The sequence below is a fragment of the Lolium rigidum genome, chromosome 3, assembly GCF_022539505.1.
Source record: "Lolium rigidum isolate FL_2022 chromosome 3, APGP_CSIRO_Lrig_0.1, whole genome shotgun sequence".
Classification (NCBI taxonomy): domain Eukaryota; kingdom Viridiplantae; phylum Streptophyta; class Magnoliopsida; order Poales; family Poaceae; genus Lolium; species Lolium rigidum.
This window is the reverse complement of record NC_061510.1, coordinates 245,196,953-245,209,948: the sequence shown is the minus strand read 5'-3', so window position 1 is coordinate 245,209,948 and position 12,996 is coordinate 245,196,953. Positions and strand designations below refer to the sequence as shown.

Here is a 12,996-nt window from a genome sequence, read left to right as displayed (position 1 = left end):
ATCCTCGGACATAGCGCCAATGTTTTATCCCTAGTGGCAACGAGCACAACACAACCTTAGAACTTTCTCGTCACTGTCCCAGGTGTCAATGCAGGCATGAACCCACTATCGAGCATAAATACTCCCTCTTGGAGTTAAAAGTAAAAACTTGGCCAGAGCCTCTACTAGAAACGGAGAGCATGCAAGATCATAAAACAACACATGTATAATAACTTGATAATTAACATGACATAGTATTCTCTATCCATCGGATCCCGACAAACACAACATATAGAATTACATATAGATGATCTTGATCATGTTAGGCAGCTCACAAGATCTAACAATGAAGCACAATGAGGAGAAGACAACCATCTAGCTACCGCTATGGACCCATAGTCCAGGGGTAGACTACTCACTCATCACTCCGGAGGCGACCATGGCGGTGTAGAGTCCTCCGGGAGATGATTCCCCTCTCCGGCAGGGTGCCGGAGGCGATCTCCTGGATCCCCCGAGATGGGATCGGCGGCGACGGCGTCTCGGTAAGGTTTTCCGTATCGTGGCTCTCGATGCGGGGGTTTCGTCACGGAGGCTTTAAGTAGGCGGAAGGGCAAGTCAAGAGGCGGCACGGGGGCCCACACCATAGGCCGGCGCGACCAGGGGTGGGGCCGCGCCGCCCTAGGGTTTGGCCACCCCGTGGCCCCTCTTCGTCTCGTCTTCGGACTTCGGAAGCTTCGTGGAAAAATAGGCCCCCGGGCTTTGATTTCGTCCAATTCCGAGAATATTTCGTTACTAGGATTTCGAAACCAAAAACAACAGAAAACAAGAATCGGCACTTCGGCATCTTGTTAATAGGTTAGTTCTAGAAAATGCACGAATATGACATAAAGTGTGCATAAAACATGTAGGTATCATCAATAATATGCCATAGAACATAAGAAATTATCGATACGTCGGAGACGTATCACGGGGTCATCGAACAAGCTAACTGACTTGATCCCTCAGTTGCCTTCGACAATCAAAAGATTCGACTGGGCTCACGGTCCATCGACTCGAAATACAAACAAAAGATTCGACTGGGCTCACGGTCCATCGACTCGAAATATAAACAAAAGATTCGACTGGGCTCACGGTCCATCGACTCGAAAGAAAAACAAAAGATTCGACTGGGCTCACGGTCCATCGACTCGAAAGACAAAAAAAAGATTCGACCGGGATCACGGTCCATCGACTCTTCTTCGACAAACAAAAAGCTTCGGTTGGGCTCACGGTCCATCGACTACTCTTCGACAAACAAAAAAGCTTCGGCTGGGCTCACGGTTCATCGACTACTCTGCGGTATCATCAAAATCATCGCCTCCTCTGCGGCATCATCAAAATCATCAACTCCTCTGGGACATCATAAAAATCATCGACTCTTTCGGGACATCATCAAAATCATCGACTCGTCTGTAACATCATCCAAATCATCAACTCCTCTGTGACATCATCAAAATCATCGACTCTTTCGGGACATCATCAAAATCATCGACTCGTATGTAACATCATCCAAATCATCAACTCCTCTGTGACATCATCAAAATCATCGACTCTTTAGGGACATCATCAAAATCATCGACTCGTATGTAACATCATCCAAATCATCAACTCCTCCGTGACATCATCAAAATCATCGACATCATCAAAAGCATCCAAATGTTCTCGAAACTCAAAGAAATCTACGGTATTCGACTCAACATTTTTACATCCTATACATGACTATTTCATATTCATCTACAGGCTCGGGGGCTACTCCCATCGGGAGCACTGGTCGCGCACCCAATAAAAAGATGGAAGCCTCGTCAACAAAGAAGAATAAACCCGAAGGTTCTAACAATCTAGCTCTTCGGCTTCTCTCGAAGCTTGCACCATTCTGAAGACATGATAGATTTAAAAGTATCGGATGGTGGAATAATTTGAAGGTGTCGACATCAATATCAAGCTCTTCGAGTAGTACAACTTGAGTCTACGCACGGTTGCAAGCACACGTCCATAGACTCGGGGGCTACTCCCATCGGGAGCGCTTCGCGCACCCGATACAAAACAACTTCAACTCTACATCAAGCACAATATTCAACATTCTTCGGATGATCAAGACAATCGGACGATGACAACTTTAGTCCCTGCCCGAAGCTTCACTTCGGCCAGACACTCGGGAGCAACTGATGTGGCCATTACCCTTCGGGTACCCGACATTGCTATACCCGGTATAGATTATGAAGATGGACCAGCACAAGGACTCGATAAGCTGGATCTACAAGGAATATCAACTTGGATTGTAAGAAAGAATACTCCAATACGAATCCTACTAGGACTCTTGTAAACCCTAGTCTGGCTGATATATAAATCCAGGCAGGGACACCCCTTAGGGGGAAAAATTCAGAAACACAATATGTATAGATCACATACGCCTAGACACCACAACCTGCGGATTAGAACTAGACTAGATATAACAACTCCACCTATGGCGGCACCTTGTACTCATATTTTCATATACTGGATTGCTAGCAAGACGTAGCGATCGTCCACTGCGGGAACGTGAACCTGGGTACGTTGTGTACCACCTCGTTCCCGGAATCTCCATCATCGCCTTTCTCTATATCCAAGCCTCTCATGGTGGGCATTACCGAGGAGCCGACTCGACATCCGGTCTAACCGGTGTGCCACTACATGCAGTACATGTGCCACTACATAGAGTATATAGTTTTTGATGATAAAGGTGCCAAAAGGCAGGAGGGTTTGACAAAGGATTGCCCAGTTACAGTCCCAAATGCACACCACAAAATAGCGCGCACAGCGTAAATAATTCTTTGCCAACTTCCAACTTGTACCAGTTCAGGGTTTAAATAATTTTAAACATGTTCAAATTTTGATTAGACTGAAATTAGACAGGCAGGAATTGCAAAGGCGAAACAGCATACTGACTCCTCTCCCCATACCTCTCCCGCAAGCAAAGCCAAAGCGGCCGCCGTCTCCGCCGCCGCCGCCGCCGCCGCGCCGTCCTCCCGAGACCCCGACCATGGTGAGCTTCCCCTCCCCTCCCCTTCCCGCCACTCCACCGGCCCCTACCCCGGCCGTTCCGCTCCCTGCGGTTTCGGCCGGCCGCCCCACGACTCCCTCGCCTAGGGTTTTCCGATCTGATCTGCTGCGGACGGTGCAGGAGGGGAACCTCGACGCGGCGATCGAGTCGCTCCTCAACGTGGAGAAGCAGTGCCGGCTGGCCGGGGACGTGGCCGGCACCAGGAAGGCCGCCGTCGACATCGTCGAGCTCTGCTTCAGGGATGCCGCCTGGAAGACGCTCAACGACCAGATCGTCGTCATCTCCAAGCGGAGGGGGCAGCTCAAGCAGGTACGTAGCTTGCCCCTCCCTTTACCAGTTCCTGCTCCATTGTGCCACAGCTTGACTCGGTGTCCGGCACTAGATTTACTTACTTAGTACAAGCTGCTCAGAGAATTGGCACGCCTGATTTATTTTCCATGCTATAAGAATTGGATATCTAGAGAAGCACTGGATTGTTTGTTTCAGAGGGAAGCTGGAACCTATGCAGTACAAGCATTTTAGCCTTTACGCCGTGGTGAAGGAATGCCATATTTTGCCTTGTAACACCACTCCCTTGCAGACTGCAGTGACCATAATAGTTGCAGAACCTCACATGTATTGAGATGAGGCTTTAGAAGTACTCACTGTTTTATTCTGTTTCTAGTGGGCTGTTTCGATGCCAACTGTTCTATTTATTTATTTTTAGCACACATATGAGAACAATCAATCAACAACCAAGGGAGCAGGATTAGGCTTATTCTCTGACTTTATATTAATTTTCATTATACTGAAGTCGCAGTAGACATTGTGGAACAACATTGATGTTATTGTCTGCTTCCATGAGCTGTTTCTACAAAGAGCTTCTTTTATGCCCGTATCTGCAATACTTTTCTTTCTGCTAGAGCCTGTATCTTGCGCTTAATGTTCATCTGTCTTCTTTTTTTATTGATTGAACAATATGTCATAAGCAGTTAAATACTCCTGGCTGCACCTGCAACTGCTGTATCTTTTGGTTTTAACTGACATATCTCATTTTCTTGTTCTTTGTTATATTCAGGCTATTACTGCTGTGGTTCAGAAAGCGATGGAGTACATTGACGTGACACCAGACGTAGACACCCGTATTGAGCTTATCAAAACACTCAGCAGCGTTGCTGCTGGAAAAGTGAGAAGAATGATTACTTTTTATTGTTTACTCCTGTAACATTCGTTGGCTTTCACAATCTCATTGCTGAGCATCCACTGTAGATATATGTCGAGATAGAGAGAGCAAGATTGATCAAAAGACTTGCTAAAATCAAAGAGGAGCAGGGGAAGATCGACGAGGCTGCTGATTTGATGCAGGAAGTTGCTGTAAGTTTGCATGCATTAGAATCCCGGACAAACAGTTCATCCACTATAAGCATGATGTGCTCATTTTTCTTGTGCTCTTTTCCAACTACCTTTACTGTTTTCTAACTAACATATCGATCCTCAGGTTGAAACATTTGGCTCAATGGCGAAGACAGAGAAAATTGCATTCATTTTAGAGCAGGTATGTGGCCAATTGGTGATAATAGAACTTCTAAGGATCAAAAGAGCCTGATTCATGAAAACCTTATTGCATCATGGCTGCAGGTTCGGCTGTGCCTGGATCGTCAAGACTATGTTCGCGCACAAATTTTATCCAGGAAAATTAGCACCAGGGTCTTCGATGCAGATACATCAAAGGAAAAAAGGAAACCAAAAGATGGTGATAATATGGTTCAGGAAGCCCCTGCAGAGATACCTTCACTCTTAGAACTGAAGCGCATCTACTATGAACTGATGATTCGGTATGCGGTTCATCTGCTTAGTGTTACTTAATCAGTTAATCATGATAAGTTCAAATACTTTTTCTGGCAATGTTTATTCTAGTTAATGCAACTTTTTTATTAGACAAAGGAAATATCTTAAATGTTTGTTTTACCTAACTGACAGTAACATTAACTACTTAACATAATGTTACTGTATGCTCGGACAATGATGACAAATAACTCACAAATTGTCATATGCTTCAAGTCTTCAACTGATATTTGTTTGCCATTGCTGCAACCTGCGACTTTCTTACCTTTAAAAGACCTTCTCGATATTTCTGTTTATTACTGTGACTTAAAAATCCTTTTCAATATTTCTATTTATTACTGTTACCTGTCATATATGTATATGTTCTATTTGCACAGTCATGTCATGAATGCCTTTTCTGAAGACTACAATAGTATCTGCTATCGTTTCCCTGTCTAAAGTGCTTGATATGTGAAAACAGATTTCTAGTTTGAACTGCTTGATAAATGTCTTGAACTGTTAGCCATTACAATTATTTTCCATATCGGTGGTTAATCCTGATTTCCCAATTGTTTATTTTCAGTTACTACTCACACAACAATGATTACCTGGAAATCTGCCGTTGCTACAAGTCGATTTATGAAATTCCATCAGTAAAAGAGGATACAGCAAAATGGATACCTGTAATCATGCACCCACTCTGAGGCTACATATGTGTGCTTGTCCATACTCTACTTTATCTAACTACCTGATCTTGTGTGTAGGTTCTTAGGAAGATCTGTTGGTACTTGGTGCTGGCGCCTCATGATCCAATGCAGTCAAGCCTTCTCAATGCTACACTAGAGGACAAAAATCTTTCCGAGATCCCAAATTTCCGGTACTGTTGCGTTCCTTTTAGTTTATGAAATTCCGATTAAAATTCCAGATGTTCTTACCTAATGCTTACTTGCCTTTCTGATGCTTTATGAAAACAGATTGCTGCTGAAGCAACTCGTTACCATGGAGGTGATCCAGTGGACAAAATTGTGGGAATTCTTTAAGGATGAATATGAGAATGAGAAGAATTTTCTTGGAGGAGCTTTAGGCACCAAAGCTGCGGAAGATTTGAAGCTGAGGATCATCGAACATGTACTGTGTACTTGACTTTTCCTTATATGTTTATCTAGTTCTTCCATTGTGCTTGTCAATTGATTTTCTGTTGTTGCCCTGTTCAGAATATCTTGGTTGTTTCGAAGTATTATTCGAGGATTACCTTGAAGAGGATTGCAGATCTTCTTTGCTTGAGCTTGCAGGTCTGTATTTCCTACATCTACCTAGCAGCATTGCACCTTATTCCTCTTGATACCTCGTTGTCATAGATATATGGTGTATGCAGAGTAAACTAATTTGGCTAGCATTGTGATCCTCCAGGAAGCAGAGAAGCATCTTTCAGACATGGTGAACTCGAAGGCCTTGATTGCAAAGATTGACAGACCGATGGGGATCGTATCCTTCCGGACAGCCCAGGACAGCAACGGCGTGCTCAACTCGTGGGCGTCGAACCTCGAGAAGCTTCTTGACCTTGTTGAGAAGAGCTGCCACCAAATACACAAGGAGACCATGATCCACAAGGCAGTGTTGAAAGTGTAAGGTGCAACTGTTTTGAGTTAGATGGCCTTCTTTAGGTTCCCTGCCATGCCTTCTTAATGGTCTGGCATCACAATCTCGGGGTGGGCAAAACTATTCTCTTCTCAGGCATCACCTGTTTGCTCACGGAACCTGTGTTGGGATCGATCTGAAATTACTGTAAACACAGAACGATGAATACCACTCATTCTCACAACTGTTGTTTGTATTCTTGGCATCTGCTCTTCAGAACTAGTCAACCAGAACAGTTTCTCATTTGATTGGCTTTTGAATGATTATTATTTTCTCAGTGTAGCTTGGTGTTACCCAGTTACTGAACTTTTTGACCTCCAGAGTCTCAGTTCGTGTAGTGTCAGCATTGGCAACTCCCAAGATTAAACTTTTCCAGGAAATGCCAATGTTTGGCAGGTTGAAGAACCGAATGTGATGCTGTTCTGCCCTGGCAGGCTTGCGCCTGCGTCCCTCATGTCCTCCATGCCCGTTCTCTATCCATCATGTGCTGCCAGTGTCAGGTCAGCGCCAGCACTAGAAGCGTCGTCAGAAAGATTAAGGCAGAAACTCAAACTGAGCCCTGGATCCGATGCAAGTCATTAATGTTTCGGATAACACTGGAGCGCGTGTTGGGTTCTTGTGTCAAGCTGACGGAACAATTTTTAACCCCAATGACGTCACCCCCCAGATCATCACGCTAGCTACAGTTGACTGAACTTCTCCATATATACAACAGTAACTGCATCTTTTGCATCCACATCTCATCGCTCTCAGCTACACCTCCCTGAATTTGGAAGCCAGTTAGGGGCACTGCATCATCCTGAGCACGTTGATTACTTCCCAAAATCTTCCAGGTGTGCCACAAGATCTCAGTCTCATTGTGTTCTTGCCTTTTACTGCTGCTACCTCTTACCTGAAATCTCAGCTTGTAAATCATGCACTTGGTTGCTATCAAGGGGTGATTACATACATTGTTCTTACGTCAACAGATATATATCAGTACGGAAAGAAGCAATGCCTATAAGTCTTAGTGTCATAAAGGAGATCACAAAGGGTTTCTCTGATGAGCTGAAGATTGGAAGTGGTTGCTCTGGAAAAGTTTACAAGGTACGGATGACAAACATACTATTTTCCCTGCACGCTTCTTTGTTGAGTTGCACAGAAAAAAGAGCTAGCTTGCTGATATTAAGTAGTAGTACTTATAATTATTCCATACTATATAGCAGTATGTTCACAAGTTGTTTCTTGTCTTTTTCTGTAAGTCCCCACTTGTTGTATGCTTAGCCCAACCCTTGAGATGTTGGTTTTTCTTTTTTTTTTTGGCGGGGAACCCTTGTGATGTTGTTGGGACACTGAGAATTCAGGTTGACATAGTGAGTTACCACTGGAGCCATGCCATGACTTTTCTTTATATTCTGCATTTAACAGAGGTCTCTAAGACATTGACACTAACCATGGGACATTTCTCGTCCTATTAGGTAACACCCTATCAAGTTCGTCAAAGGCAAGACCATCTAGTATAAACTCAAACATTTTCTTCTGTTTGCGGGAAAAAATGCCTAAATTCATTGGAAATAATATGCTCTCCAAATTCTTTAGAAAGAGCCCTACATGTTTGTGTAAGAGCATGGACCCCATGTAAAACTTCTTTTTCCAAAGAACAAGGCACTCTCTGTAAAGACTATTTGCTTAATTTGCTTCTTCCTAACAGGGCTCTCTTCCATACCCTCCAAAATCCTATGTCGCATAGCATTTCTAATACAATGATTTGGATTTTTTGAAGATGCGCTTTAGTCTTGGATTACAGGGATATTTTCACTGAAAATTCCATGTCGCGATAACATATGGAAACTAATTTTCATGGAATAACAAAAGTTAATTTCACTAACATATATTAACTATTCTGTCTAACAGGCTGTTCACAATGGGGAAGAGATTGTTGTGAAATTGTTTCATGACAATCTAAGATTTGAAGACCAGAAATTTGAAAGTGAATTTCCTAATCTTATGAAGATCTACCATCCAAATATTGCACGGTTAGTTGGTTATTGCTCTCACTCAGAGTATAATCGTAAGTACCACGATAGATATAGAATTCTCTGTTCTGAATTCTTGCAGGGAGGAAGCCTCGACAAGTATCTCAAAGGTAAGATGAAGTACAATGTCAGATTTTCTGTGTGTTTAAGGGATACTGATCTTCCTTTAAAATTTGACTAATACTCTCTTATTCATTCGTGCTTAAGGTTCTGCTGACCATGACTGGCAAATCCATTACAACATAATAAAAGGGATCTGTGAAGGTTTAAATTTCCTTCACCGGGGATTGGAAACTCCCTTCTTTCATTTAAATCTAAACCCTTCCAATATACTAATGGACGAGTTCCTAGTGCCAAAAATTACGGATTTTGTACTGTCAAAGCTCATCAGTGAAACAAATACCTATATGACAGAGGCATGTAAAGGCAAAGCGTAAGTAAAAGACTTCATGCATGAACCTATTTATTTTTCAAGGTTAGACTGAACTGATGCTTGATATATACTGATTGTACTATTCAGTGAGTACATGCCACCGGAGTTCTCCTCGCACAGCAACGTCAATGAGAAGTATGATGTTTATAGTTTTGGCATTATAATCATACAGATTATGGCTGGACATAGTGGTTACAACGAATTTCGTGAAAAGGGTGATGTAAAACAATTGATTGACCTGGTAAGAACTATTTCTCTACATCATGATCAATTCATTCGAAGTAAAATCGCGCACCTATATTATATTCTCTACCCTCAGTTATATACTTGTATCCGTTTGTTCTCATTCCATAGGTAAACTCAAATTGGAGGAAAGGGTCAAATGCAACATCATCTGAATGGAATCAAATCGATACATGCATAAAAATGGCAATAAAATGTGCGGACCATGAAAGCAAGAATAGACCCACTACAGGAGAAATTATGCAAATTCTGAAGAAGAGTGAAAGACGCTGGTTTCCAGTGTACTGGTGGGGCCGTACTGTATCTTTTATTGGCAAGGTATGACAGCTAACGTTTTTGTTGATACACGAGGGATCCTCTGAACTCCGCATATAAATCATGTACGTAACCATATTTATTGGAAAGTATCACTCAATAAAAAAATCGTACTAAAGCCTAGAAGTTAGGATAACTAATTTTATTGTTAGAACACTTGCTAAAGTGGTTGAACATAGCCCGTGCGACCATCACCAGAATTTCATGCCTCCACACAGTGCATTGAGCATCATGTACAGATCCGATGAGTAGCCATATGCCCATATGAATAGTCTGCAAGAAATTGGAGTATAAATAATATTTTTGTGGCAATTCCAACCTGCTTAACATAAAACACATATGGTAACCTGCATTTGAGCCTTAAGTTATCTTCTAACCACCTGTCAAGCAATCACCAAACATATTCAACATACAGTTGGTGGTGGGATATTCAGTGCCACGAACAGTCTGCCACAAGCCCAGAAGAGACATGCGAGGAACAAATGCTGAATTGTTTCACTCTGTTCACAACAGTGGAACCTCCTACTGTCCTTTCAACTGCGCTTGCATACATATAACTGAGAACATATACCACTCACTGTCACTTTGTTTCCTAAGATTTCAGAATCACTAATTTAGATTTTTATTTTTATTTTTGTGTAGGGACAAACTTTTTATACAGATCTTGTGCAACAATTCGGCAGTATGCAGGGAAACCGTGAAGGGGGTATGGAGGTACAAAATGGCAATTCTTGCATAGTGATATGCAATTCATTCATTTTTTTATATAATTTTACTTGAAATTACTTGTCTAAAAAAGTTGGCGCTTAATGTAAAAAAGATTTTGCATATTGAAAGATAGCAACAAAACAACAAATGCATATAAAACCCTGGAAAATCCATTTTCATTATCAATTTATTTACCGTTTATACAAAAATATTGATAGTTTCGAGAAACCTATGTACCAGTAGGCCAAAACTAATGTTGATAGCAATATCTTACTTATTTCCCACCGAGGGAAAAAAACCCTTTTACTCGCTTAACAATGCTGCTTAAGATCTAGTTACATCTGATTTCAAATAAACAAGAACATGTTGTCTGCTAGAAAGATATTTGTTGAGTGAAACATACAAAAAGATTGATCAGAGTTTTTCAGTGGAAAATAGCTAATTTTCTCACTCCTAGTGCTAATTAGTCTACCGGGTGTGATCACAGTAGCTAGATTCACGATTGCTTTACTACTAATTACTGAATAAACACATAGCGCTCACACTGGACCAGCCCCACTCAATATATAGTTAAAGTAGAGAAAATCTAGAGTGGCTTGGAGTCATTGGACTAGCACTCATGAGCTTAGTTGCACTTAAGTTGATACGTAGGGATGATCTGTAAGGGGTTGCTGGATAGTGTAATTTTTTTGACCACTTTATCATGGGGGAAGCCCCTACGGTGTAAATGTAATATTAAAAAGAGAGAACTTAATAGTGTAAATTTCAGGCTTAGTAACTGCATCGCATATGGAATTTGCCTATTGATATTACTGTAGGCTCTTGTCTCATTCCAACATATTTGTGGTCTTTGCACTACGCTTATGAAATTGATATGGTGGCGCAAGATTAAAATTCAATAGCATATGCATAAATTTCTATAGAAAAAGTCGCACAATTCATAATTTCATCTTGTATTTACAAAATATTTGTTCATATTTTTTGTTGATAGAATCTTCAGATTAACCCTATTGAAATGATAGAAATGCAATCCCTCGTTAATCCAAGCCATTCTTTATGCAGACGGAATCCTCTCTACAGCACATGTCGTTACAACATTTGAAAGACATCACACAAAACTTCTCTGATGAGAGAATACTTGGTAGAGGTGGTTTCGGTGTGGTATATAAGGTAATGTTAAAATCATGTATCTTTTTGTTTTCTCTAAGATATAAACCATACTTGACACAAAAACCTATATCCATATTAACAAGGTACTTTAAATAGGGTATTAAAAAAGGTACTTTGAACGAGGAAATAGTTGCAGTGAAGAAACTTGTGCAACCAACCTCGATCTCAAGCAACCAATTTGAGAATGAGGTTAATTTTCTTATGAAACTAAAGCATCCAAATATAGTGCGACTACTAGGCTATTGCTATGAAATGCAAAATGTACGTACACTTCATGAAGGAAAATTCATTTTTGTTTGGAGCACTGAAAGTTTGCTTTGCTTGGAATGTCTACCTATGGGAAGTCTTGACAGGTACATTTCAGGTATGCCATTTACATATGGACCATTTGTTTTTTTCTCTAGTTTTCATCTCTCCTGGACATTGCATTCTTCTGTTTTGATCATAGTTCATAATGATTGTGCTCTTATTGATGAAAAAAGATACTTTTCAACATAAATTTGAAGTCATACATACTGATTATACAATAAAAACAGAATTCAAGACATCATCTATAGAATGCTCTTCTTTTATCTACGAACGCAGATGCATCTTCCGGACTAGATTGGTCCCAGCGCCTCAAAATAATTGAGGGGATTTCATATGGTCTACAGTACCTCCACGAGCAATCCAATTATCCTATTGTTCACTTGGACCTAAAACCCGCGAACATATTGCTTGATGAAAATATGCTACCAAAAATTACAGACTTTGGTCTGTCACGATTATTTGATCAAGGACAAACTATTCTCACTGCATCTATTTGTGGAACGCTGTAAGTGAACCACCTCTTGAAAATCCATTTCTTTCTTGTAATAATGTGAATGTGTCTTCTTTACCGGTAAAACTTCCTTTCACCCACTCACATTACAATGCAGAGGTTATATGCCGCCAGAATACCTACGGGGTATAATCACACCTATGTTTGACATATTCAGTTTGGGTGTAATAATCATGGAGGTAATAACTGGACGCAGGGAATACCCATATGATATCAGAACATCTTCCGAGTTTGTTGAGCTTGTAAGGAATATCTTTTATAACTTTCAAGATTGAGGTCCCTTTTCCTATGGACCATGCGAATTTTTTCCATAGTAAAGTAATATACCATATTTGTGTTCGGATTAAACAGGAAGTTCAAAAATGGAGACACAGGATGCAACAAGACCCGTCATATACATCGCTAGAAATAGATTGCAAACAAATAAGAAGATGCATTCAAATAGGTCTAATCTCTGTGAATCCCGAGCGAACCAAAAGGCCTGCAGTGAATAGAATTATCAATATGCTTCATGGTTTGGAAAGTATGAATTGGTACATTAGCAACGAGGTAACATCACTTGCAACCCACACATGATAATGTTCCGTTGTTACATACTCCAATATATAATATGTATTTATTATTTTCCTTAACTGCGAAAGTATAAAGCACAAATCATTAAATTTATGTATCATACCTACAAAGTGATTATTGTTATAAATTTGTACAAGTAATAGTTTACATTGGAAGTAGTGACCAAGTGACTAGGACTAAGCTATATTCTTAATGCATACCTTCTACAAGATCTTATAAC

The 12,996-nt window shown here is 40.9% G+C and overlaps 1 protein-coding gene across 1 annotated transcript; it reads left to right on the top strand.

Annotated features, from left to right (window-relative positions):
- Nucleotides 1-2,990: 2,990 nt before the first annotated feature.
- On the top strand, nucleotides 2,991-6,683 carry LOC124703226 (26S proteasome non-ATPase regulatory subunit 12 homolog A-like). Its single transcript, XM_047235447.1, has 11 exons — nucleotides 2,991-3,040; nucleotides 3,179-3,367; nucleotides 4,116-4,223; nucleotides 4,307-4,411; nucleotides 4,536-4,592; nucleotides 4,676-4,872; nucleotides 5,445-5,544; nucleotides 5,626-5,738; nucleotides 5,836-5,989; nucleotides 6,076-6,153; nucleotides 6,272-6,683. The coding sequence occupies exons 1-11, from the start codon at nucleotides 3,038-3,040 to the stop codon at nucleotides 6,488-6,490; spliced, it is 1,323 nt and encodes a 440-aa protein (XP_047091403.1). The 5' UTR covers nucleotides 2,991-3,037; the 3' UTR covers nucleotides 6,491-6,683.
- The last annotated feature ends 6,313 nt before the right edge of the window (nucleotides 6,684-12,996 follow it).